This window comes from Bos taurus, chromosome 8, assembly GCF_002263795.3.
Source record: "Bos taurus isolate L1 Dominette 01449 registration number 42190680 breed Hereford chromosome 8, ARS-UCD2.0, whole genome shotgun sequence".
Lineage (NCBI taxonomy): Eukaryota > Metazoa > Chordata > Mammalia > Artiodactyla > Bovidae > Bos > Bos taurus.
Window position 1 is genome coordinate 72,797,372 of NC_037335.1, and position 23,064 is coordinate 72,820,435.

The 23,064-nt window shown below is 36.9% G+C and overlaps 1 protein-coding gene across 2 annotated transcripts in view; it reads right to left on the minus strand.

Moving 5' to 3' along the window:
• KCTD9 (potassium channel tetramerization domain containing 9) overlaps window positions 1–23,064 on the minus strand; it is an 81,423-nt gene that overhangs the window by 57,227 nt on the left and 1,132 nt on the right. For both annotated transcript variants that reach the window (XM_005210290.3, NM_001102269.1), the window contains exons 2-3: window positions 10,693–10,814; window positions 8,181–8,224 (exon numbers count right to left, since the gene is read on the minus strand). In XM_005210290.3, the coding sequence (XP_005210347.1) occupies window positions 8,181–8,224; window positions 10,693–10,814 (166 nt within the window). The remainder of the gene's footprint in view (window positions 1–8,180; window positions 8,225–10,692; window positions 10,815–23,064) is intronic.

Sequence of the window (23,064 nt, forward strand, 5' to 3'; positions counted from 1 at the left end):
ATCAAAAAATCCACAAACAACAAGTGCTGGAGAAAGTATGGGAAAAGGGGAACCCTCTTGCACTGATAGTGGGAATGTAAATTGATACAGCCACTATGGAAGACATTATGGAGATTCCTTAGAAAACCAGGAATAAAACCACCATATGACCCAGTAATATCATTTCTAGGCATACACCCTGAGGAAACCAAACCTGAAAAAGACATGCATCCCAATATTCACTGAAGCATTATTTACAATAGCTAGGACATGGAAGCAACCCAGATGTCCATCTACAGATGAATGGATAAAAAAGCTGTGGTCCATATATGTAATGGAATACTACTCAGTCATAAAAAGGAATGCATTTGAGTCAATTCTTGTGAGATGAATGCAACTACAGCCTATTATATAGTGTGAAGTAAGTCAAAAACAAATATCACATATTAATGCATATATATGGAATCTAGAAAGATGGTACTCATTAACCTATTCACAGGGCAGCAATGGAGACACACAGAGAACAGACATACGGACAAGGGCCAGGGAGAGGAAGGAGAGGGTGAGATAAATGGAGAGAACAGCATGGAAGCATACAAACTACCATATGTAAAATAGATAGCCAATGGAAATTTGCTGTAGGACTCAGGGAACTCAAACCGGGCTCTGTAACAACCTAGAGGGTTAGAGGGAGGGAGTTTAAGAGAGAGGGGACATCTGTATACCTATGGCTAATTCATGTTGATGTATGGCAGAAATGAAACCAATAATGTAAAGCAATCATCAATTTAAAAAAATAACAATAATTTAAAAAGATTTTAAATACATCAACTGAACACAAGTATAAAAGATCGAATAATATACAATAGATATCCTGATCGGAGAAAATCAAATCATGGTGACAAAACAAACACAAAGTTCAAGAAAACTTTTCTGAAATTAAAAAAAGTGAAACTACGTATTGAAAGGGCCCACCACATATCTGAGAAAATCAACCCAGAACAATTCAGAACATCTAGAAATAGACTATTAAAGTTACTGTATTTTATTTATTTATTTATTATTTTTTTTTAAGTTACTGTATTTTAAAGAAAGAGAATCACCCTTTGGGGGATCTAGGAAAAATAGTCAGTTACAAGAAATCAGCTTTTTTTCAACACAAGTACTCTATGCTAGAAAAAAACGGAGTAACATATTTAAGGTATTTAAAGAAAAATCACAACCTAAAGATTTTTTTAAACAATTGAGGTATAACTGATATACAATAAAAAATATACCATTAAAGTGGCAATTTTGTCATGAAATCATCTGACATATGATTTTACGACTAGCCAAACTGATTTTCAGGTATAGAGGCCACATGCAAGATGTCAAGAGAACACAGTTTTCACAAGTTCTTTATAAAGAATCTACTGGAAAATAAATTTCAGACGGCCTCTTGAGACATCAATTTAAGGACTGGAGGAGAAAAAATAAGTGATGGTTTTAAGGGAAAGAGTACAGTATACAATGGTGTGTGTGTGTATGTCTATGTATACAGCATATTTGACAATGGATACACTTTTAAATAAAGGAATAGGCATATTAAAAATCCTTAACTGTCTTTAGTAGTCATATTGTCTTTGTAATCATATACAAAGTACTGGGATTGTTAGTGAAACTTTTATGTGTATTTTGTGTAAGATGAAGGAAAACAGTAATTTCTTGACATTATGTGTGTCCCTGGAAACCAGGATTACTGATATGCAAGAAAGGAGACACAGATAAAAGAAAATGTTAAACAAAAACCTTACAATTCTATACTCAATTTCAGCACATATAGATTTGATTTTTTTTTTTTTTTTTTGTAATAGGACTGGGAGCATTCTCTTAGGCCTGAATTAAAAAACTGGAGGTCTAAAAGAGAATCTTGGGGATGGTCTTGATCACTGCCTCCTGTACAATGTCATGAGACTCCATCCATAGTTCTTCAGGCACTCTAACAAATCTAATCCCGTGCATCTATTTGTCACTTCCACTGTATAACCTTAAGGGATTTGATTTAGATCATACTTGAATGGTCTAGTGGTTTCCCCTATTTTCTTCAATCTAAGTCTGAGTTTGACAATAAGGAATTCATAATCTGAGCCACAGTATGCTCCTGGTCTTATTTTTGCTGACTGCATACAGCTTCCCCATCTTTGCTGCAAAGAATATAATCAATCTGACTTTGATACTAACCATCTGCTGATGTCCATGTGTAGAGTCTTCTTTTGTGTTGTTTGGAAGAGGGTGTTTGCTATGAGTAGGGCATTCTCGTGGCAAAACTCTGTTTGCCTTTGACCTGCTTCGTTTTGTAATCCAAGGCCAAATTTACCTATTATTTCAGGTAGCTCTTGATTTTCTACTTTTGCATTCCAGTCCCCTATAATGAAGAGGACATCTTTCTTGGGTATTGGTTCTAGAAGTTCTTGTAGGTCTTCATAGAACCGTTCAACTTCAGCTTCTTCAGCATTACTGGTTGGGGCATAGACCTGGATTACCATGATATTGAATGGTGTGCCTTGGAAACGAACAGAGATCATTCTGTTGCTTTTGAGACTGCATCCAAGTACTGCATTTCAGACTCTCTTGTTGACTATGATGGCTACTCCATTTCTTCTAAGGGATTCTTGCCCATAGTGGTAGATATAATGGTCACCTGAGTTAAATTCACCCATTCCAGTCCATTTTAGTTCACTGATTCCCAAAATGTCGATGTTCACTCTTGCCATCTCCTGTTTGATCACTTCCAATTTGCCTTGATTCACTGACCTAACATTCCAGGTTTCTATGCAATATTGCTCTTTACAGCATCAGACTTTATTTCCAACACCTGTCACATCTACAATTGGGTGTTGTTTTTCTTTGATGAGGCCTTACAAATAGCTGAGAAGAGAAGCGAAGCAAAAGGCAAAGGAGAAAAGGAAGGACATACCCATCTGAATGCAGAGTTCCAAAGAATAGCAAGGAAAGAAAGCCTTCCTCAGTGACAAATGCAAAGAAATAGAGGAAAACAATAGAATGGGAAAAACTAGAGACCTCTTCAAGAAAATTAGAGATACCAAGGGAACATTTCATGCAAAGATGGGCACAATAAATGACAGAAATGGTATGAACCTAACAGAAGCAGAAGATATTAAGAAAAGGTGGCAAAAATACACAGAAGAACTATACAAAAAGATCTTCATGACCCAGATAACCATGATGGTGTGATTACTCACCTAGAGCCAGACATCCTGGAGTGCGAAGTCAAGTGGGCCTTAGGAAGCATCACTATGAACAAAGCTAGTGGAGATGATAGAATTCCAGTTTAAGCTATTTCAAATCCTGAAAGATGATGGTGTGAAAGTGCTGCACTCAATATGCCAGCAAATTTGGAAAACTCAGCAGTGGCCACAGGACTGAAAAAGGTCAGTTTTCATTCCAATCCCAAAGAAAGGCAATATCAAAGAATGTTCAAACTACCGCACAACTGCACTAATCTCTTGCACTAGAAAAGTAATGCTCAAAATTCTCCAAGCCAGGCTTCAACAGTACGTGAATTGAAAACTTCCAGATGTTCAAGCTAGATTTAGAAAAGGCAGAGGAACCAGAGATCAAACTGCCAACATCTGTTGAGTCATTGAAAAAGCAAGAGAGTTCCAGAAAAACACCTACTTCTGCTTTACTGACTATGCCAAAGCCTTTGACTGTGTGGATCACAATAAACTGTGGAAACTGTTCAAGAGATGGGAATACCAGACCTCCTGACATGCCTCCTGAGAAATCTGTATGCACGTCAAGAGGCAACAGTTAAAACTGGACATGAAATAACACACTGGTTCCAAATCAGGAAAGGAGTACGTCAAGGCTATATATTGTTACCCTGCTTATTTAACTTATATGTAGAGTACATCATGTGAAATGCAAGGCTGGATGAAGCACAAGCTGGAATCAAGATTGCCAGGAGAAATATCAATAACCTCAGATACACAGATGACACCACCCTTATGGCAGAAAGTGAAGAAGAACTAAAGAGCCTCTTGATGAAAGTGAAAGAGGAGAGTGAAAAAGTTGGCTTAAAGCTCAACATTCAGAAAACGAAGATCATGGTATGCGGTCCCATCACTTCATGGCAAACAGATGGAGAAAAGTGGAAACAGTGGCTATTTTTTGGGGCTCCAAAATCACTGCAGATGGTGATTGCAGCCATGAAATTAAAAGACACCTGCTCCTTGGAAGAAAAGCTATGACCAGCCTAGATAGCATATTCAAAGCAAAGATATTACTTTGCCAACAAAGGTCCATCTAGTCAAAGCTACGGTTTTTCCAGTATTCATGTATGGATATGAGTTGGACTATAACCAAAGCTGAGCACAAAAGAATTGATGCTTTTTGGAGAAGGAAATGGCAACCCACTCCAGTGTTCTTGCCTGGAAAATCTCATGGACAGATGAGCCTGGTGGACTAGTGTCTGGCATCGCAGAGTCATACACAACTTAGCAACTGAACAACAACAACACACAATCAGGCAGATGGTGATTTGGGGAAATAGTTCTTGATGGAAATGTGACATAAAATGAAGAGTGAAGTGACCTAGCAATACGGAATACAGAGTTTTGTAAGAAATTAACATTTGTGTATAGAATAATAATTGCAAATATTCAAACAATAAAGTCCATGGCTAAAGAAAAAAAAAAAAAAAAAGAATTGATGCTTTTGAACTGTGGTGTTGGAAAAGACCCTTTAGAGTCCCTTGGACTACAAGGAGATCCAACCAGTCAATCCTAAAGGAAATCAGTCCTGTATATTCATTGGAAGGATTGATGCTGAAGCTGAAACTCCAATACTTTGGCCACCTGATCTGAAGAACTGACTCACTGGAAAAGACCCTGATGCTGGAAAAGATAAAGGCGGGAGAAGGGGACGACAGAGGATGAGATGGTTAGATGGCATCACCAACGCAATGGTCATGAGTTTGAGTAGGCTCCGGGAGTTGGTGATGGATAGGGAAGCCTGGCATGCTGCAGTCCATGGGGTCGCAAAGAGTCGGACAGGACTGAGCTACTGAACTGAATTGAAAAGAGAATCAGTTCTTAAGACATCATATTGAATGACAGAAGCCTCATACAAAAGAATACATGTTCTGTGATTCTAACTATATGAAGGTTTATATAATAGGGGAAATTATTGTATGGTAGGGACAAAATTAGTAGTTGTCTCTGGTGGGGTAGGGTGGGACTAAGAAAGAGCCTGAGGCAAATTTCTAGGATGATTGTAACATTCTTATCTTGATAGGGGTTTGGGTTACACAGATGGGTACATTTGTCAACACTCAGTAAGATACACTTAAAATTTATGCATTTTATGCAAGTTTAACTCAAAAATATGTAAAACATATTGAGCTCTAGTTGATCATATGTAGCTGAAATGTTCAGGGGTGAAGTGTATTGATAATGACAATCTCTTTGAAATGCATCAAAAAATAAAATGGACTGGTAGAAACATGGATCATTATGCAACAAAGAATAATGAAGAATAGTAAACTGCTGATGAGTAGAATCTAGGTGATGAGTATATGGATGTTTACGGAAATATTCTAAAAGTAAAATGCTAGGAGGAACAAGAAAAAGACACAAGTTGGAATACTGCCCAGACGAAACATGATTAAGCATTTTAAGTGTACCATTAGGTGGCATTTAGTGCATTCACAATGTTGTACAACCACCACCACTCCCTAGTTTCAAAGCTTCATCATTATTTAGATTTTGATAGGGGTTACATTCATTCCTAAGCATTTTATTTTTATGCTATTGTAAATTGAACTGTTTAAGTATATATTTTTGGATTGTTCATTGCTAGTATATAGAAATACAACTGATTTTTGTGTGTTGATTTTGACTCTTGGAAGTTTGCTGAATTCATTTATTAGCTCTAACTTCATGTGTGTTTAGGGTTTATCTAAATACAAGATCATGTTATCTGAGAATAGAAATAATTTTACTTCTTGCCTGTTTGATTTGGCTAGAACCTCTAATATAATGTCAATCTGAAGTTGCAAAAGTGGGCATTGTTCCTAATTCTAGTGGAAAAACTTTGTCTTTCACCACTGTGTATGTTGGTAGCTGTGGGTTTTTCATATATGGCCTTTATCATAACAAACTAGAAATAGAAGGAAACTTACTAAGTGTTTTTATTGTGAAAAGATGTGAATTTTGTCAAAAATCTTTCATTGCATCAGTGGAGATATTTTGGGGGTTTTCCTTCATTCTACTAAGGTGACATATCAGATTGATTCCTTTTTGTCTGTTGGCCCATTCTCCAATTCCAGGAATAAATCCCATTTGGTCATAGAGTATAACCCTTTCAATATACTTCTTTGGTTTGCTCATATTTTGCTCAGGATTTTAATGTCAGTATTCATACAGGATATTTGCAATTTTCTTGTAGTGTCTTTGCCTGGCTTTGGTATCAGTGTAAAAGTTTGCAAAATATATTCTCGATGCAAAACAAAATCTTATAATCCTAATTATAAACCAAAGCATGAACCCATGCTTTCCTGGTGGCTCAGCTGGTAAAGAATCCACCTGGAATGTGGGAGACCTGGGTTCAATCCCTGGGTTGGGAAGATCCTCTGGAGAAGGGAATGGCTACCCACTGCAGTATTCTTGCCTGCAGAATTCCAAGGACAGTCCATGGGGTCACAAAGAGTCAGACACAACTGAGTCACTTTCTTGAGGTATTTTATCTATGTTATATATGATATAAAGCTTTCTATAATATAACATTTATTACATATGAATCTTATCCACTAGCTATGTATTTCAAATTTTGTTCACCAAAAAACCTAGTAATGATGATGAACTCAGGAGCAATGAGCCTCCCTAGTACCCAGATTGTGTCTTGAAATGACATTTTCCACTAAAAGATATGAAGGTTTCCAATAATAAAAAACTGATCTGGGTTTAGGACAAGAGAAGTATCAGATGAACATTTTGCTATTCCAGATAGTAAGGAATCTGTAAAAGACTAACAGGTTTGTATAAGAGGAAAACTTCAAGGGATTTCCACTGGTCAAAAGTAAAATAATCTAGGTATCAATAAATGCAGAGGATGAAAACATACCCAATATTTTTAACTCTAAAAGCTCGGAATGATGAAACAAAAAACACTAAATCACTTTTTATTGTTTATTTGTATGCAATGACTCAATCAAGTGACTACTACCTGCCACTCTGTTAGGTTAACAGGTAAAAAAAGATGAGAAAAATTTTTTGTTCACAGCCTTAAGGCAAAGACAGAGAATATGCACTTACTTCTAAGTTGCCATATGATGATCCTAAGAACTACCTCCACTCAATAAACACAAATATTGAGAAGGCTTAAAAAATACTTAAATATTCATAGTGTGATTGTCTGAAACTATGTCAGATACTCATTAAAGAATATTTACCTTATTTAAGCCTCAGGCTCTTTCTTTTGAGATATACACTGTACCTGCTTTCTTCAAAATTAAAGGGTAGTATGTATATATGTGTATGAGTGTGTGTGGTTGATACTGGCATCTTTGACTGATTTTTCTGTTGTGAATGATTGTCAAACATTACTTTTGCAAGCAATCTGTTGTTTAGTTGCTCAGTCATGTCTAATTCTAACTCCAAGACAGTAGCCAACCATGCTCCTCTGTCAGTGGGATTTCCCAGGAAAGAATAGTGGAGTGGGTTGCCATTTCCTTCTCCAGGGGATCTTCCCGACCCAGGCATCGAACCCATGTCTCCTGTACTGTCAAGTGGATTCTTTACCACTGAGCCACCAGGGAAGCCCTCTGCAACCTATACATGCTTAAGAATATGTAACACAAGAGAGAGACTTGGTAACTACTATCAGAGAAAATTTCAAGAAAACAGAGTTCTAAAATCAAAACTACCTTATTGTGGCATAATTAATGGATATGTGCACATCTAGAGCATTTTAAAAACACATAAAAGATGAAGTATCCATACTAAAATATGATCATCTAATTTAAGTTAGAAATTTACTTTCACATTCCCCCAACCCCAATGCAGAATCCAAAGAGCTATGAAGAGCTGAATACTGCCACAAGATACTTTTTAATGTTTGGCTTAGTAAAGCCAGGTAAAATATTTGAAATTTCATCTCTATTTTGGCAGACAAAATTGGCTTTTAAGGGAGTCACTTACCAATAAATGGTTCTCCTTCACACACAAACAAAACATCATCATCCCTGGGGAAATCAAAATTTAAAAAGCCACCATCAAAATCCAGAAATCACATTAATTATCTGTTGACTAGAGGGTCTACATTATAGAGAATATTATAGAAGATAGGTTTTGCTATCTATGATGTAAAGAAGTTGACCAAGTTTCTAATGCTTTCTGTTTAAACCCAGGTTACTTCAGCCTCTTCCTGCTCCTAAATTCTATGATCTGATGAGAATGAAATAAGGTTCACTAGACACTTATTTAAAGGGATAAATCTGCCTTGGGTATTTAAAAAAAAAAAAACACCAAAAGCCACTATTGTGGTAGATCACTGATGAGTTAACTTGATTTACTTATTTAGCAAGCTTTCACCAAAGTAGGTCTCTGTGACTTTCATAAAATTCAAAGTGCTTAACCCTCTGACTTAACTGTTTCTGGATTTAAATTCAAAGAAGATTCTGCACATGAAAGTACTTTTGAAATGGAAATAAAAACAAACCCACTACACAAGTTATGTGAATTCAGCTTTCTCATCAATTGAAAAATATACTGTTATGCTCAAAGGATATGATTAAAACTATAGCCAACTCTTCTTTTTCACTTTATTTCTGTAACCCTAAAAAAAATTATTAGGGTTTTCTCCCACATCATCAGCTGTTCTTTGCTTTGGTAATGAAATAAACTTTCATATTATATCTTGGAAGAATATAGTTGGAAGTAACACACCTATAAACACTAATACACTATATTTACCTAAATATAACCTATCAAAATAAATACCTAAATATATTTACCTATATAAACAAATAATCCAAACATCTGGATTATCAGTGTTTATCCTCCCCTGCCCCACTTCACCATTAGTATAAATAAATTATCAGAGCTTATATTGTGAACCACAAATTATTAAACAGGTAGATATGATACAACATACATAAATGCTATTTCTTATCCTTTTTAATTGAAGCTTTTAATTGAAGTATAGTTGATGTATAATATTATGTTTCAAGTGTACAATACAGTGATTTGACAATGAAATATATGAAATGATCTCTACAATAAGTCTACCATCTGATGGCTACTCCACAATAAATAACCATCTGTCCCCATACAAAATTATTACAGTATTACTGACTGTATTCTTTGTGGTGCAAATTACATGCCTGTGACTTATCTATTTTGTGTGGAAGTTTATACCTCCTAATCCGAACCTCCTTCCCCTCTGGCAGAACTCAATTTGAGTTCTAAACAGTACGTATTCTATAGTTCAGAAGGTTTCAGTTATGACCTTCTTCGATTATAACCTATGTTGTAGAAATTTTTAATTCTAAAGTATAAATTATATTTCTAAATAACACATCACAGGAACACAGAACTTTCCTTGGAAGCAGAGTGTGTTTCCTCAGGAGAAATTAAGGTTGATATATCATTCAACAATGTGATAATCCAAAGAAACCAAAGCTGGGAGATAAATACTTAAAAACTAAGAAATTGTCCCAATTTCTTTGGACTTTTAAATCTGTATCTTTTAAGCTTATAACCTTTTCTGCTTGTTCACCATGCCAGTTAATTTTTTAAGGGTAATATAAAAATGTGTTTTCCTCTCATTAATCAGAGTCAACTATTAAACCATATGACCTGGGTAAGTCCTTCTACTTTTCAGATGTTAGTTTCCTCATGCATAAAACAAAGGGGCCAGAAGTGTTTAAAGGCAGTATGTTGTACTGAAATGTTATTCTAAGATGGGTTTAAATGAAAATTAAATTTTGTATACTACCATAATTTAGAGCATCATCTTCACAACATCATGTTTAAAAAGCCCATGCCTTTGGTAACGTGGGTAAAGCAAATACAACTAACTAGCACAGCGACAGTACTTAGTATCTGCTCCCATTCCACCTTCGTTAAGCCGACTCCTGCTCCAAAAGTCTATGATCCCATGAGGATGGAATGAGGTGAACTGGACACTGGTTTTAAAATATGCCTGGCACACTTAAAAAACAAAACCCCAAAACAAACCAACCAAAACCGCTATCATGGTGGATCATGGGTAAGTTAACTATAGTTAACATTCTATCTTACTTTTGGTAAGTCTTCCCCAGAGTAGCTCTCCATGACGCTTATAAAATTCAAAAGCGCTCTTAGGAAATGAATTGAACAATAAGAAGTACCACATAAAGGAGAACAATTAAATTTCTAACATTAATAATTCATGTCTTACTAGATCCATTTCTAGTAATATAAAGAGGTCCTCACAAGCATATATGGACTCTGCAGAAAGACTATGAGTATACTGGAATGTACTCAGGGTTTTCCAGCTGATCAATGCACCCTAAGTCCAAACTATTTAAATTCCAAAGAGCAAATTCCAGTCAATCATTTGCCAAAATCCTGTATTCTTAATAGGGATTAACTACCACTTAAGGGGGATAGCAAAGCATCAAGAAGCTGAGGGTACACTGTAGACAGCTAATAAAAAGGTGAAGGTTACCTGATCAAAGCAATATCATCAATCAGTCCACCTTTCCCATTATACACACTGGTGGCTTTTATGCCGAGTTTATTGCTGGCCACAGAAAGCAAATCAGATAAAGTTCCATATACAGCGACCACCTGTAAACACACCAGATTAATTTGAACAACTTACATAATCAATTTTGTCACTTCCAAATTACAAACCACCACACTATAAATGAGATTTTTTTAAAAAAAAATCAGATTATCACATAAAAAGATTTTCAGAGATCCTTAACACATCATTGACCTGAGATGTCATGCTCAGTCACATCCAACTCTTTGTGATTCCGTGGACTGTAGCCCACCAGGCTTCTCTGTCCATGGGATTTCCCAGGCAAGAATATTGGAATGGGCTGCCATTTCCTTTTCCAGGGGATCATCCCAACCCAGGGATCAAACTCGTGTACCCTGCATTGACAGGCACTCCACCTGCGAAGTCTGCCACAGGTGTTAATTTCTGCAAAATTCCCCTGGTCAATAACGTGTTAACAGTCTCTCTCTCCTTTTGATGACTCAAATATTTACTCAGTGCCACAATACTGTTGAAATCTGAAACTAGAGAAATCAGCTCTAACTAAAACCAAACTACTGATACAATCTTATAGTACGTTAAACAGTGCTCCAGTTCTGATCTAAAAGAGACCCACACTTGAATTTAGATTCTGCCATTTCCTAGCTGTCAGCTCAAGAAAAATTGACCTCTTCATGCTTGTGTGGCTTTAAGGAGAAATGAACAGTGTGCACCTGCATCAGAAAGTCATCAGGAGAATGAAATGAATTAATGCATGATCAGAGCTTTGCGAAGTACCTGGGACCTATTAAGTCTTTATGTTGTTGCTTTTACATGACTTCTTTGTTAAATGAATGATTAAAAAAAAAAGAAACTTACTGCTTATTAAAACATTTACCATATCAAGTATCTTATAAACAGTTAACAACTTCCCACTTCATCTAACTTCAATAATTGTATTATTTTATAAAAGCCAGATTTGGACTAAATACAGCACAGGGCTGGGTTACAATGAATTGCTCCATTCTCCTTTAAACCAGGCAGTCTGATACTAGTGCAACATACATGCAACTGCTCATGTAAGAGGTTGAGACTATTCACACGGAGTGAATTTTTGGCTCTGATCCTAACTATACACTTCCAGTGGCTTTGTTGTATAGTTGTATCACTATCAGATCTCTGAGAATTATGAATAAAAAGTAGGTGAGGAGCTGAACCTGAAGCATGACTTCAAACAGACTTCCCATAAAATACTGGATACAGGTGTCATGTGAAATGTGAACCAGAGCTGGTCATTTGTTCACTGGTCACTGGAATATAGTAGACTGAATTTTTTGTTAAGTAAATGAATAATCGAGCACAGGGGGGTTGCCTGCCAATATAGGAGTGCCCAATCTCTCAACAGCACAGTACAGAGATTCCAACTCTTTTATTTTGGATCATAACCTATGAGAAGTGTTGCCAAGTTGTGGCACTTAGGGGAAAGGCTGTAGGCAAACAGTTTAAAAGGAACAAGGTGGATTATTAAAAATAATGTACAATCCAAGTGCTCATAAACACAAGGATAAACAAAACGTGGTATTTTCATACAATGGAATATCATTCAGCTATAAAAAGGAATACAATCTGATACATGCTACAACATAGATGAATCTTGAAAACATTACTCTAAGTGAAATAAACCAGACCAAAAAAAGGGACAAATATCACATGATTCCACTTATTTGAAGTACTTAGAACAGGCAAATTCATAGAGATAGAAAGTAAAAAAACAAAGATGACCTGAGCAGAAGGGGGAATGAAGAGTTACTGCTTAACAGGTACATAGATCCTGTTTGGGATGATGCAAAAGTCTTGAAAATAAAAAGTGGTCAGGTTATATACATTGTGAATATACTTAATGCTGATGAAATGTGTTCTCAAAATGGCTCAAATGGCACTTTTATGTTATGTATATTTTACCATAATAAAGAAAATAATCACGCAAAGCACTTGGCATAGTCTTTTGTACACTGCAGTTCAGTTCAGTTGCTCAGTCGTGTCCAACTCTTTGCGACCCCATGAACCACGCAGCACGCCAGGCCTCCCCGTCCATCACCAACTCCCGGAGTCCACCCAAACTCATGTCCATTGAGTTGGTGATGCCAACCAACTATCTCATCCTCCCTCGTCCCCTTCTCCTCCTGCCCTCATCTTTCACAGCATCAGGATCATTCCCAGTGAGTCAACTCTTTGCATCAGGTGGCCAAAGTACTGGAGTTTCAGCTTCAGCATCAGTCCTTCCAATGAACACCCAGGACTGATCTCCTTCAGGATGGACTGGATGGATCTCCTCACAGTCCCTCGCAAGGGACTCTCAGGAGTCTTCTCCAACACAACAGTTCAAAGCATCAATTCTTTGGTGCTCAGCTTTCTTTATAGTCCAACTCTCACATCCATATGTGACCACTGGAAAAACCATAGCCTTGACTAGATGGATCTTTGTTGGCAAAGTAATGTCTCTGCTTTTTAATATGCTGTCTAGGTTGGTCATAACTTTTCTTCCAAGGAGTAAGCGTCTTTTAATTTTATGCCTTTTTTTTAAATTTTATTTTATTTTTAAACTTTACATAATTGTATTAGTTTTGCCAAACATCAAAATGAATCCATCACAGGTATACATGTGCTCCCCCTCCTGAACCCGCCTCCCTCCTCCCTCCCCATACCATCCCTCCAGGTCGTCCCAGTGCACCAGCCCCAAGCATCCAGTATCGTGCATTGAACCTGGACTGGCATCTCATTTCATACATGATATTTTACATGTTTCAATGCCAGTCTCCCAAATCTTCCCACCCTCTCCCTCTCCCACAGAGTCCATAAGACTGTTCCATACATCAGCGTCACTTTTGCTGTCTCGTACACAGGGTTATTGTTATCATCTTTCTAAATTCCATATATATGCGTTAGTATACTGTATTGGTGTTTTTCCTTCTGGCTTACTTCACTCTGTATAATAGGCTCCAGTTTCATCCACCTCATTAGAACTGATTCAAATGTATTCTTTTTAATGGCTGAGTAATACTCCATTGTGTATATGTACCACAGCTGCAATCCCCATCTGCAGTGATTTTGGAGCCCAGAAAAATAAAGTCAGCCACTGTTTCCCGTTTCCCCATCTATTTGCCATGAAGTGATGGGACCGGATGCCATGATCTTAGTTTTCTGAATGTTGAGCTTTAAGCCAACTTTTTCACTCTCCCCTTTCACTTTCATCAAGAAGCTCTTTAGTTCTTCTTCACTTTCTGCCATAAGGGTGGTGTCATCTGCATATCTGAGGTTATTGATATTTCTCCTGGCAATCTTGATTCCAGCTTGTGCTTCCTCCAGTCCAGCGTTTCTCATGATGTACTCTGCACAGAAGTTAAATAAGCAGGGTGACAATATACAGCCTTGACGTACTCCTTTTCCTATTTGGAACCAGTCTGTTGTTCCATGTCCAGTTCTAACTGTTGCTTCCTGACCTACATACAGATTTCTCAAGAGGCAGGTCAGGTGGTCTGGTATTCCCATCTCTTTCAGAATTTTCCAGTTTATTGTGATCCACACAGTCCACATAATCAATAAAGCAGAAATAGATGTTTTTCTGGAACTCTCTTCTTTTTTCGATGATCCAGCAGATGTTGGCAATTTGATCTCTGGTTCCTCTGCCTTTTCTAAAACCAGCTTGAACATCAGCAAGTTCACGGTTCACATATTGCTAAAGCCTGGCTTGGAGAATTTTGAGCATCACTCTACTAGCATGTGAGATGAGTGCAATTGTGTGGTAGTTTGAGCATTCTTTGTCATTGCCTTTCTTTGGGATTGGAATGAAAACTGACCTTTTCCAGTCCTGTGGCCACTGCTGAGTTTTCCAAATTTGCTGGCATATTGAGTGCAGCACTTTCACAGAGTCATCTTTCAGGATTTAAAATAGCTCAACTGGTATTCCATCACCTCCACTAGCTTAGTTCGTAGTGATGCTTCCTAAGGCCCAATTGACTTCACATTCCAGGATGTCTGGCTATAGGTGAGTGTGAGTGATCACACCATCATGATTATCTGGGTCGTGAAGATCTTTTTTGTACAGTTCTTTTGTGTATTCTTGCCACCTCTTAATATCTTCTGCTTCTGTTAGGTCCCTACCATTTCTGTCCTTTACTGTGCCCATCTTTACATGAAATGTTCCCTTGGTGTCTCTAATTTCCTTGAAGAGATCTCTAGTCTTTCCCATCTGTTGTTTTCCTCTATTTCTTTGCATTGATTGCTGAGGAAGGCTTTCTTATCTCTCCTTGCTATTCTTTGGAACTCTGCATGCAAATGGGTATATCTTCCCTTGTCTCCTTTGCTTCTCACTTCTCTCCTTTTCACAGCTATTTGTAAGGCCTTCTCAGATACCCGTTTTGCTTTTTTGCATTTCTTTTTCTTGGGGATGCTCTTGATTCCTGTCTCCTGTACAATGTCACAAACCTCCATCCATAGTTCCTCAGGCATTCTATCAGATCTAGTCCCTTAAATCTATTTCTCACTTCCATTGTATTTGATTTAGGGATAAGGGATTTGATTTAGGTCATACCTGAATGGTCTAGTGGTTTTCTCCACTTTCTTCAATTTCATTCTGAATTTGGCAATAAGGAGTTCATGATCCAAGCCACAGTCAGATACCAGTCTTGTTTTTGCTGACTGTATAGAGCTTCTCCATCTTTGGCTGCAAAGAATATATCAATCTGATTTCAGTGTTGACCATCTGGTGACGTCCATGTGTAGAGTCTTCTCCTGTGTTGTTGGAAAAAGGTGTTTGCTATGAACAGTGTGTTCTCTTGGCAGAACTCTTAGCCTTTGCCGGCTTCATTCTGTACTCCAAGGCCAAATCTGCCTGTTACTCCAGGTGTTTCTTGACTTCCTACTTTTGCATTCCAGTCCCCTATAATGAAAAGGACATCTTTTTGGGGTGTTGGTTCTAAAAGGTCTTGTAGGTCTTCGTACAACCGTTCAACTTCAGCTTCTTCCGTGTTACTGGTCGGTGCATAGTCTTGGATTACCATGATACTGAATGGTTTGCCTTGGAAACGAATAGAGATCATTCTGTCGTTTTTGAGATCGTATCCAAGTACTGCATTCCAGACTCTCTTGTTGACTATGATGGCTACTGTTTCTTCTAAGGGATTCCTGCCCACAGTAGTAGATATAATGGTCATCTGAGTTAAATTCACCCATTTCAGTCCATCTTAGTTTACCGATTCCTAGAATGTCGATGTTTACTCTTGTCATCTTCTGTTTGACCACTTCCAATTTGCCTTGATTCATGGACCTAACACTCCAGGTTCCTATGCAGTAATGCTTTTTACAGCATCGAGCCCTGCTTCCATCACCAGTCCCATTCACAACTGGGTGTTGTTTTTGCTTTGGCTCCATCCCTTCATTCTTTCTGGAGAAAGAATGTACACTGCAGACATGCCATAAATGATTGTATCCTGAAGAAAATATGTCCCTTCTGTTTCATATCATTTTTCACGTTTGCAGCAGAGCCTGTAATTCTGTCATTTCAGACACAAAGTTCCAGAGAAGGAGAAAGATCTAGAAAATTCTTAGTATAACAGCAACTATGACAAGAATGCTGATGACAGAAAGATTTTCCTACTCTCCCCTAGCAGTTCCCAGGCTGTAAAAGTTGTTCTGAATTTGCTTTGGTTGGTCACTTGGCTCTCTGCTTCTTGTGTATCTTCACATGGCTTTATTTTGCCTGACATTATCCCCTCCTTGCCCTAAGATCAACTTTCTCCACCCCATTTCTTTTTACTTCTCTCCCTCAAGCAACATAAAATGATGAAAATTTAATGTATCTCTCTATATAATGCTCCTGAATTTAAATAGTAGAGCATACCATTTTATAAGCTTATTTTTTTTTTCAAAACTACAAATTAAACTGTTTTCTACTTCCATATGATTGACTTGATTTTTTTCTGTGGGTCAGCTGTTTCCTCATGAAAATAAAGGGCACCTACCACATTTGAAAGCCATGCTGTCAAACTTGGAAGTACCTAGCTATGAGAGGCTATTAAATTTTTTACGTTAGTTATTAAAGATCTTGTGTGTTTTTTTTTTTTTTAAATGTAAGCATTTATCACTACTAACTTCTCTCGTAGAACTGCTTTTGCTGCATCTCATACATTTTGGGATGTTGTATTTCCACCTTACCATAATAAAGAAAATAATCAGGCATAATAATTTTTCTTTTCCATGGAGTTTCCCAGGCAAAGATACTACAGTGGGTTGCCATTTCCTTCTCCAGAGGCTATTTAATTTTATTACAACTAATTACAATAAAAGTTAAGTTCATCAGTTACATCAGCCATATTTCAAGTGATCAGCAGCCACAATGGCTGGTGGTTACCATATTGAACAGCACAGATATGGAAGTTTTCCTTCATCACAGAAGTTCTTTGAATACTACTGTTTCAAAGAGCAGAATAAAATGGAGAACAAAGAACCAGATATATTAATTGTTAAGCTTGACCATGTCACAGCAACTCACGATAACAAAGTAGTAGAGTCCAACTTAAATCCTTTTTGTACAGAAGGTGGAGTAGTTGCCATCTTTCGTTTCCCACTGAAGTAAAATTTCATTATAAGGTAAAAATAAGGTTAAAAAAAGCCACACACCACACAGTTTGGCAATTATAAGGCAATCAAAATACAACAGGTGTTTTTTTTTGTAGGCTGTAGAACTATTAATGAGCACATTCCAGACACAAATTACGTTTGCCTTTATGACTTAAATAAGGCCTAACATAGTACTGAACACAATTTATCATTTGCCCAAATTTTTTCTAACATGACTTCCTATCGAGGCTGTAAAGTTTTAATAAAAATTTTTTAGTTTGTAAAAAGTCATTATTTGTTCTGTGAATTTAGGTAACCAACAAGCCCCTGTAATTGTTGAAGAAGTACCTCCCTGTACAACCCACATCTCTTGACACTCTCTCACTCACACACACACACACAATGCAGCCAGTTTAAAAAGAAGGATCCTCTTAAGTGTCACAGTAAGTACGGACTCTGATAAATGGTTTCCTGAATGTCAGATGAAATTTTCATTGCTTTCAGAATGCTGAATGAGGATGCATCTTTTTGTGTGAGTCAATTATATTTAAGTCTTTTCCACGGACATTAGGTAAAAAACAAAGTACACAGCAGAAATGCAATTCTAAAGTAATGTTCATAGAGTTCATGTAACTATGGAAAGTGGTCATTTTTGGATAGTAGAATTACGGTTCACTTATCTTGTGAGACTTTTTGTACTCCAGACTTGTTACAATGAACATCTTTTATGCAAAAAGAGAAAAAAGTTATAACTTACAGTTTCCATAGCTCTAGATACTAGATTTACAAATAAGAATTATTTTAGCAATTGACAAGTAATCTGGTAATGAACAACGTTTTTTAAATGAGATCACCAAAGGGCCATCGATGAGAAAAAACAGCACTGAAATTACTAGCAAGAATTTTACAGTACTGAATATTTGAAAATTCCCTTTAAGTTGGGCCAATATACTTGTTTTTCGTTTGAAAGGCAATTGCAGCATTTGTTTTCAACAAAATTGCTTTAGCTGACTCTCTTGAGTATACTAACAAATAACTCACAAGTACGATTGCAGACATAATACTTAAAATCTTTTATATAAGCCAATTAGATATCAGATTTTAAAATGGGATGCAATTTTTAAAATGTGATACACCTGGAAAAGATTTTAAGTTGGTGCGATTCAAACAGGCTACATATATACTTTTCATTATCTATCAACACTGTTGAGAAAAGGTGACGTTGGAAAGCTTGTATGTCATGGATATGAATTCTGTTACTTACTAAGCTTATTACTCCAGTCCTCAGAGAGGCCAAGCATTTATAAAATGTTCATGCTTACAATGGCTATCTGTTTCATGTGTGTTATACTTCCTAGTGTGGACTTCAAGTTTTCATGTCACTATGATTAACCATTTTAATAACCTAGGCACTATACTTTGAATGGAAGCATTCTATGGAGAAAATTGAGAAGTATGTCTATTAAACTTTATGGCCACTAGATTATATTAGTGTTTAACTTAATTCTTTCTAAAGTTCAGATCCCATTACAAATGAAAGCTATCCACCGACTAAGAAAGTAAAAAATGCCTACCAGGACATATCAGTTTAATGAAGTTTAGTTTACCTTTAAACATTGTTCTCAAATCGTAACCTATGCTATTCAAATTTACAAAGTAAAACCTATATTTAAAACGTGTTTTTCTTACACGCCCACAGTACCTATTACATAATATACAATCAATAAACACGTACTGGATTTATGAAAGTCAATTTACCCAACTGGCCCACCAATCACAATAACTAAATGTAGAATGAAGTTATCTACCCTTTCAGCTTCATACATTTTAAAAAATTAAAATTATTTTATTTCTAAAAATGATGACTCTAAGACATATTAAAATATTCCAAATTTTTAAACACACACACACACACAGGCGTTGAAGAGAATATGGATTAACGAGAAGATTTATGCCATGCTCATGGGATATAAATTATTGCAATGACTTTGAAAAATTTGACATTCTTAAAAAAACTAAACATTCACAAAAACTAACATCCAATAATTACAACCCTAGAGCAGTGGTTCTCGAAAGTGAGTTCTCTAAACCAACAGCGTTAGGATCATTAAGGGGTAGATTAAAAATTAAACTCCTAGCCTTAACTCAGACCCTGGGAATTTACAGCTCTGGGGGTGGTGTGTGCTCTGTGGCCGTGTTCGACTCTGTGCAACCCGTGATTATAACCTACCAGGCTCTTCTGTCCATGGAACTTTCCAGGCAGGAATACTGGAGTGGGTTGCCATTTCCTCCTCCAGATGATCTTCCCAACCCAGGGATGGAAACTGCATCTCGAGTCTCCTATATTAGCAGGCGGATTGTTTACCGCTGAGCCACCTGGGAAGCCCCTGGGGGTGGGCCTAGCAATAGTTGATCAGTTTCTCCAGGTGATTCCAATGCATGCTCAAGTGTGCAAACCATTCCCCTAGAAAGACACTTGCACATGCGCACCAGGCTATGCCACACTATTCAGGACTATCAACTTCATAGCAAAGTATAAAGAAAATAAACACCCCAACTGTCCATTGACAGGAGAATGGGTAAATTGTGATAGTATTTGTATATAATTTGCATAATTATTATAAAGGAGTGAAAATGACTAAACTATCACTATGTGGAACAATATGGATGAATTCTTAGAAATGTATTCAATGGAGAACGCAAATCCAGAAAGCAAGTTTCTTATTATTTTGATTTCAATATGCGTAAGCTTTACATAGATTTTTCATCTTTCTTCAACTTAATACAACAAATTCAACTCTGGATACTTACTAACAACATATTTCTGACTTAATTCTAAAGCCAGATTTAAACAGGTCTTGAGCCAAGATTGTAAACATCGGCACAGAATTAAGATCTATTTCACATCCCACTATGGCTGCAGTGCCTGGCATGGTGCTTCATATGACAGTACTCAGTCACTGCTGATTTAATTTAATCAATGAATAAGGTATACAAAAAGCCTGGTTGAATATTCTGAAGAAAGAAAAAGCAACTTAAGTCCACAACGCTCAGAAACATGGAACTGACATCAGGTAGCTAAGAAGCCACTCACTGCATTCTCATTTCAAATTCCTTGATGCCAACTGTTACAGAGAATATTAAAAGAGAACGGGAATTCCGAGGCATGTGGAGAAAGGATGAAAAGATTCAAACCTGACTCTGGTAGCAACTTAAAAAAATGAAAATTTAAAGAGTCCAATTTTTTAGAAATATGGCCTTCAAGTTCTTTTGACTAGGCACCCATCCATGAAACACTTGGGGGGATATACTCAAATATCCATGTATTCATTTACTTCCCGGTGGCTCAGAGGTTAAACTAATTTACAAAGTATACACCACTGGCAGGGAAAACATAATTTCCCAAATGAGAAAAGGACTTTTAATGACTTAAGACAATGAGTCAACCAGTAAAAATCCCTTAAATATATATCATTAAATTTAGTGAACTCCTGCCAAATATAAGATTGACTTTAAACACTAAAAGAAAAAAAAGTCTAAAGTGATTTTTGTGTGCTGGAAAATATTTTTAAATGTCTTGCTAATTGGGATGATCTCATCCGATTATCATTGGCTACTATTTCAAAGAACAATCAACATTTAGGGAGCAGCCAACCAGTTGACGCACTCAATGACTAAAAGCACCTGTGTCCTTCAAGATTGGCCAAATCAAGTCTTGATGTAATTTTGTATCTTTAAGTAAAAACAAAAAAAAACTTAAAAGGTGTAGTATTTCTTCTTAAATTACTGGATCCTCTTGCACGCCCTGTGAGGTAGACAACCTTACTTGGGAAAGCATCACTTTAATGAAGGCACAACTTACCCCTCCCCACAACCTGTCTTCAACATCAAAACATTCAGTATACTTCCGTTTACTCAATATACAAAGTCAAAAGTCGTGGTGAGCATATGTTGTCCTCTACAATGACTAAAGGAGATCAGCCCTGGGTGTTCTTTGGAAGGAATGATGCTAAAGCTGAAACTACAGTACTTTGGCCACCTCATGCGAAGAGTTGACTCATTGGAAAAGACTGATGCTGGGAGGGATTGGGGGCAGGAGGAAAAGGGGACGACAGAGGATGAGATGGCTGGATGGCATCACCGACTCGATGGACATGAGTTTGAGTGGACTCCAGGAAATGGTGATGGACAGGGAGGCCTGGCGTGCTGTGATTCATGGGGTTGCAAAGAGTCGGACATGACTGAGTGACTGAACTGAACTGAAATGACAGTGACTAAAAAATGCAGAGTTGGATACAACTTTGCGACTGAACAACAATCTGCAGTGACTCTGCCTTCCCAACTCCAAGCTTCACCACCCAGTGTTGGCAATTGCTCAACAAGCTTTAAAGGAGGGAAACTTATGTGAAAAAAAAAAAAACAGGCATTACTCTTAGGGCCGGATAACAAAAACAGAAGCTAGGTAAGTATGGAGATAATGAAAGTGACACAGATATTCCAACTGGTGGACAAGAGACCAAACTGTTTATCTTGCAGTAGTGCTCTGTTTCAGTTTCATGAAAATCATGTCAAGATCATGCCAACCCCGGCTAAGTACAGTCACTTCATCTATACAAAAATGCAGGCTGTTATGTATTATTCTGCTCTCTTTGGTCAAATAAGAGTAATTTTTTAAAATCAGTATTTTTTTTTTAATCAGTTTAAGGGGAGGGGAGGAAACACTGAAAACTTTGGCACAGAATATGTTTTTCAGTTAAGCAGTAAAGATTATCACATGTCTTTTTAATTTTTTTTTGTTGATTCGCACTGCCTGTGGGATCCTAGTTCCCCGATCAAGGATTGAACCTGCACCCTCGGCTGTGAAAGCATGGAATCCTAACCACTGGACCACCAGGGAAGCCCCTGACTTAACTTTCAATATTGAATCATATTAGCCTTTTCCAATATGAGTTTTTATAATGTTTGTAATTAACTATTTGAGAAGTTTTTTCCAATTTCCGAGATTCTCTAGCAAAATATTTAAGTAAACTAATATTTAAATCCAAAAAGCTAACCTAGTCAAAAGTACGTTTAAAAAAAAAAAAAAAAAGCCACCTTAATAAAAATATGGCAAGACTAAGCCAGCCAATTTTTGACAAGAATAAAACTCAGTAGTTTCAGGAGAAGTAGTTAAAAATTTATGGCTGGGTCTAAACATCTTGTCTTCCATGAAATAACATAGCAGAGACGTTGAAGAAAAGGGTCAGTCACAGGCCTGTTTTCAAGAACATACTACAATTTTAACTTTGGATATACTAAATATTTCTTTCAGTAACAACATAGGTTTTGGGTTATGAGTAGTAGTTATCAACAGACAAACCAGGTACAGAAAAAGTTAATAGTCAGAAATAAACTGAATGTTGTGAAGAATTTATGAAAACTCAATTACTTGAATTTATGCTACTTCTCTTTTAATGAATATTAAATCTCTAAAAACCAGAAGAACACGATAATTGCAGTCAAAAAACTACAGCGTGGTTCAAATCTTTAGAGCACTTTTACTCAAAACTGCAGAGTAGTTGGAAAGCCATTTTTTTATACCGTGGCACAATTGCGCTATTTAAAAATTTACAGTGTGTGCAAAAGATGCGGAAAACATGCTGGCAGATAAGACAGGGAGCCCAATCTTCAACTCCGACTCTGTTGCTTAGTAATTTCTAGATGTCATTTAGCCACACC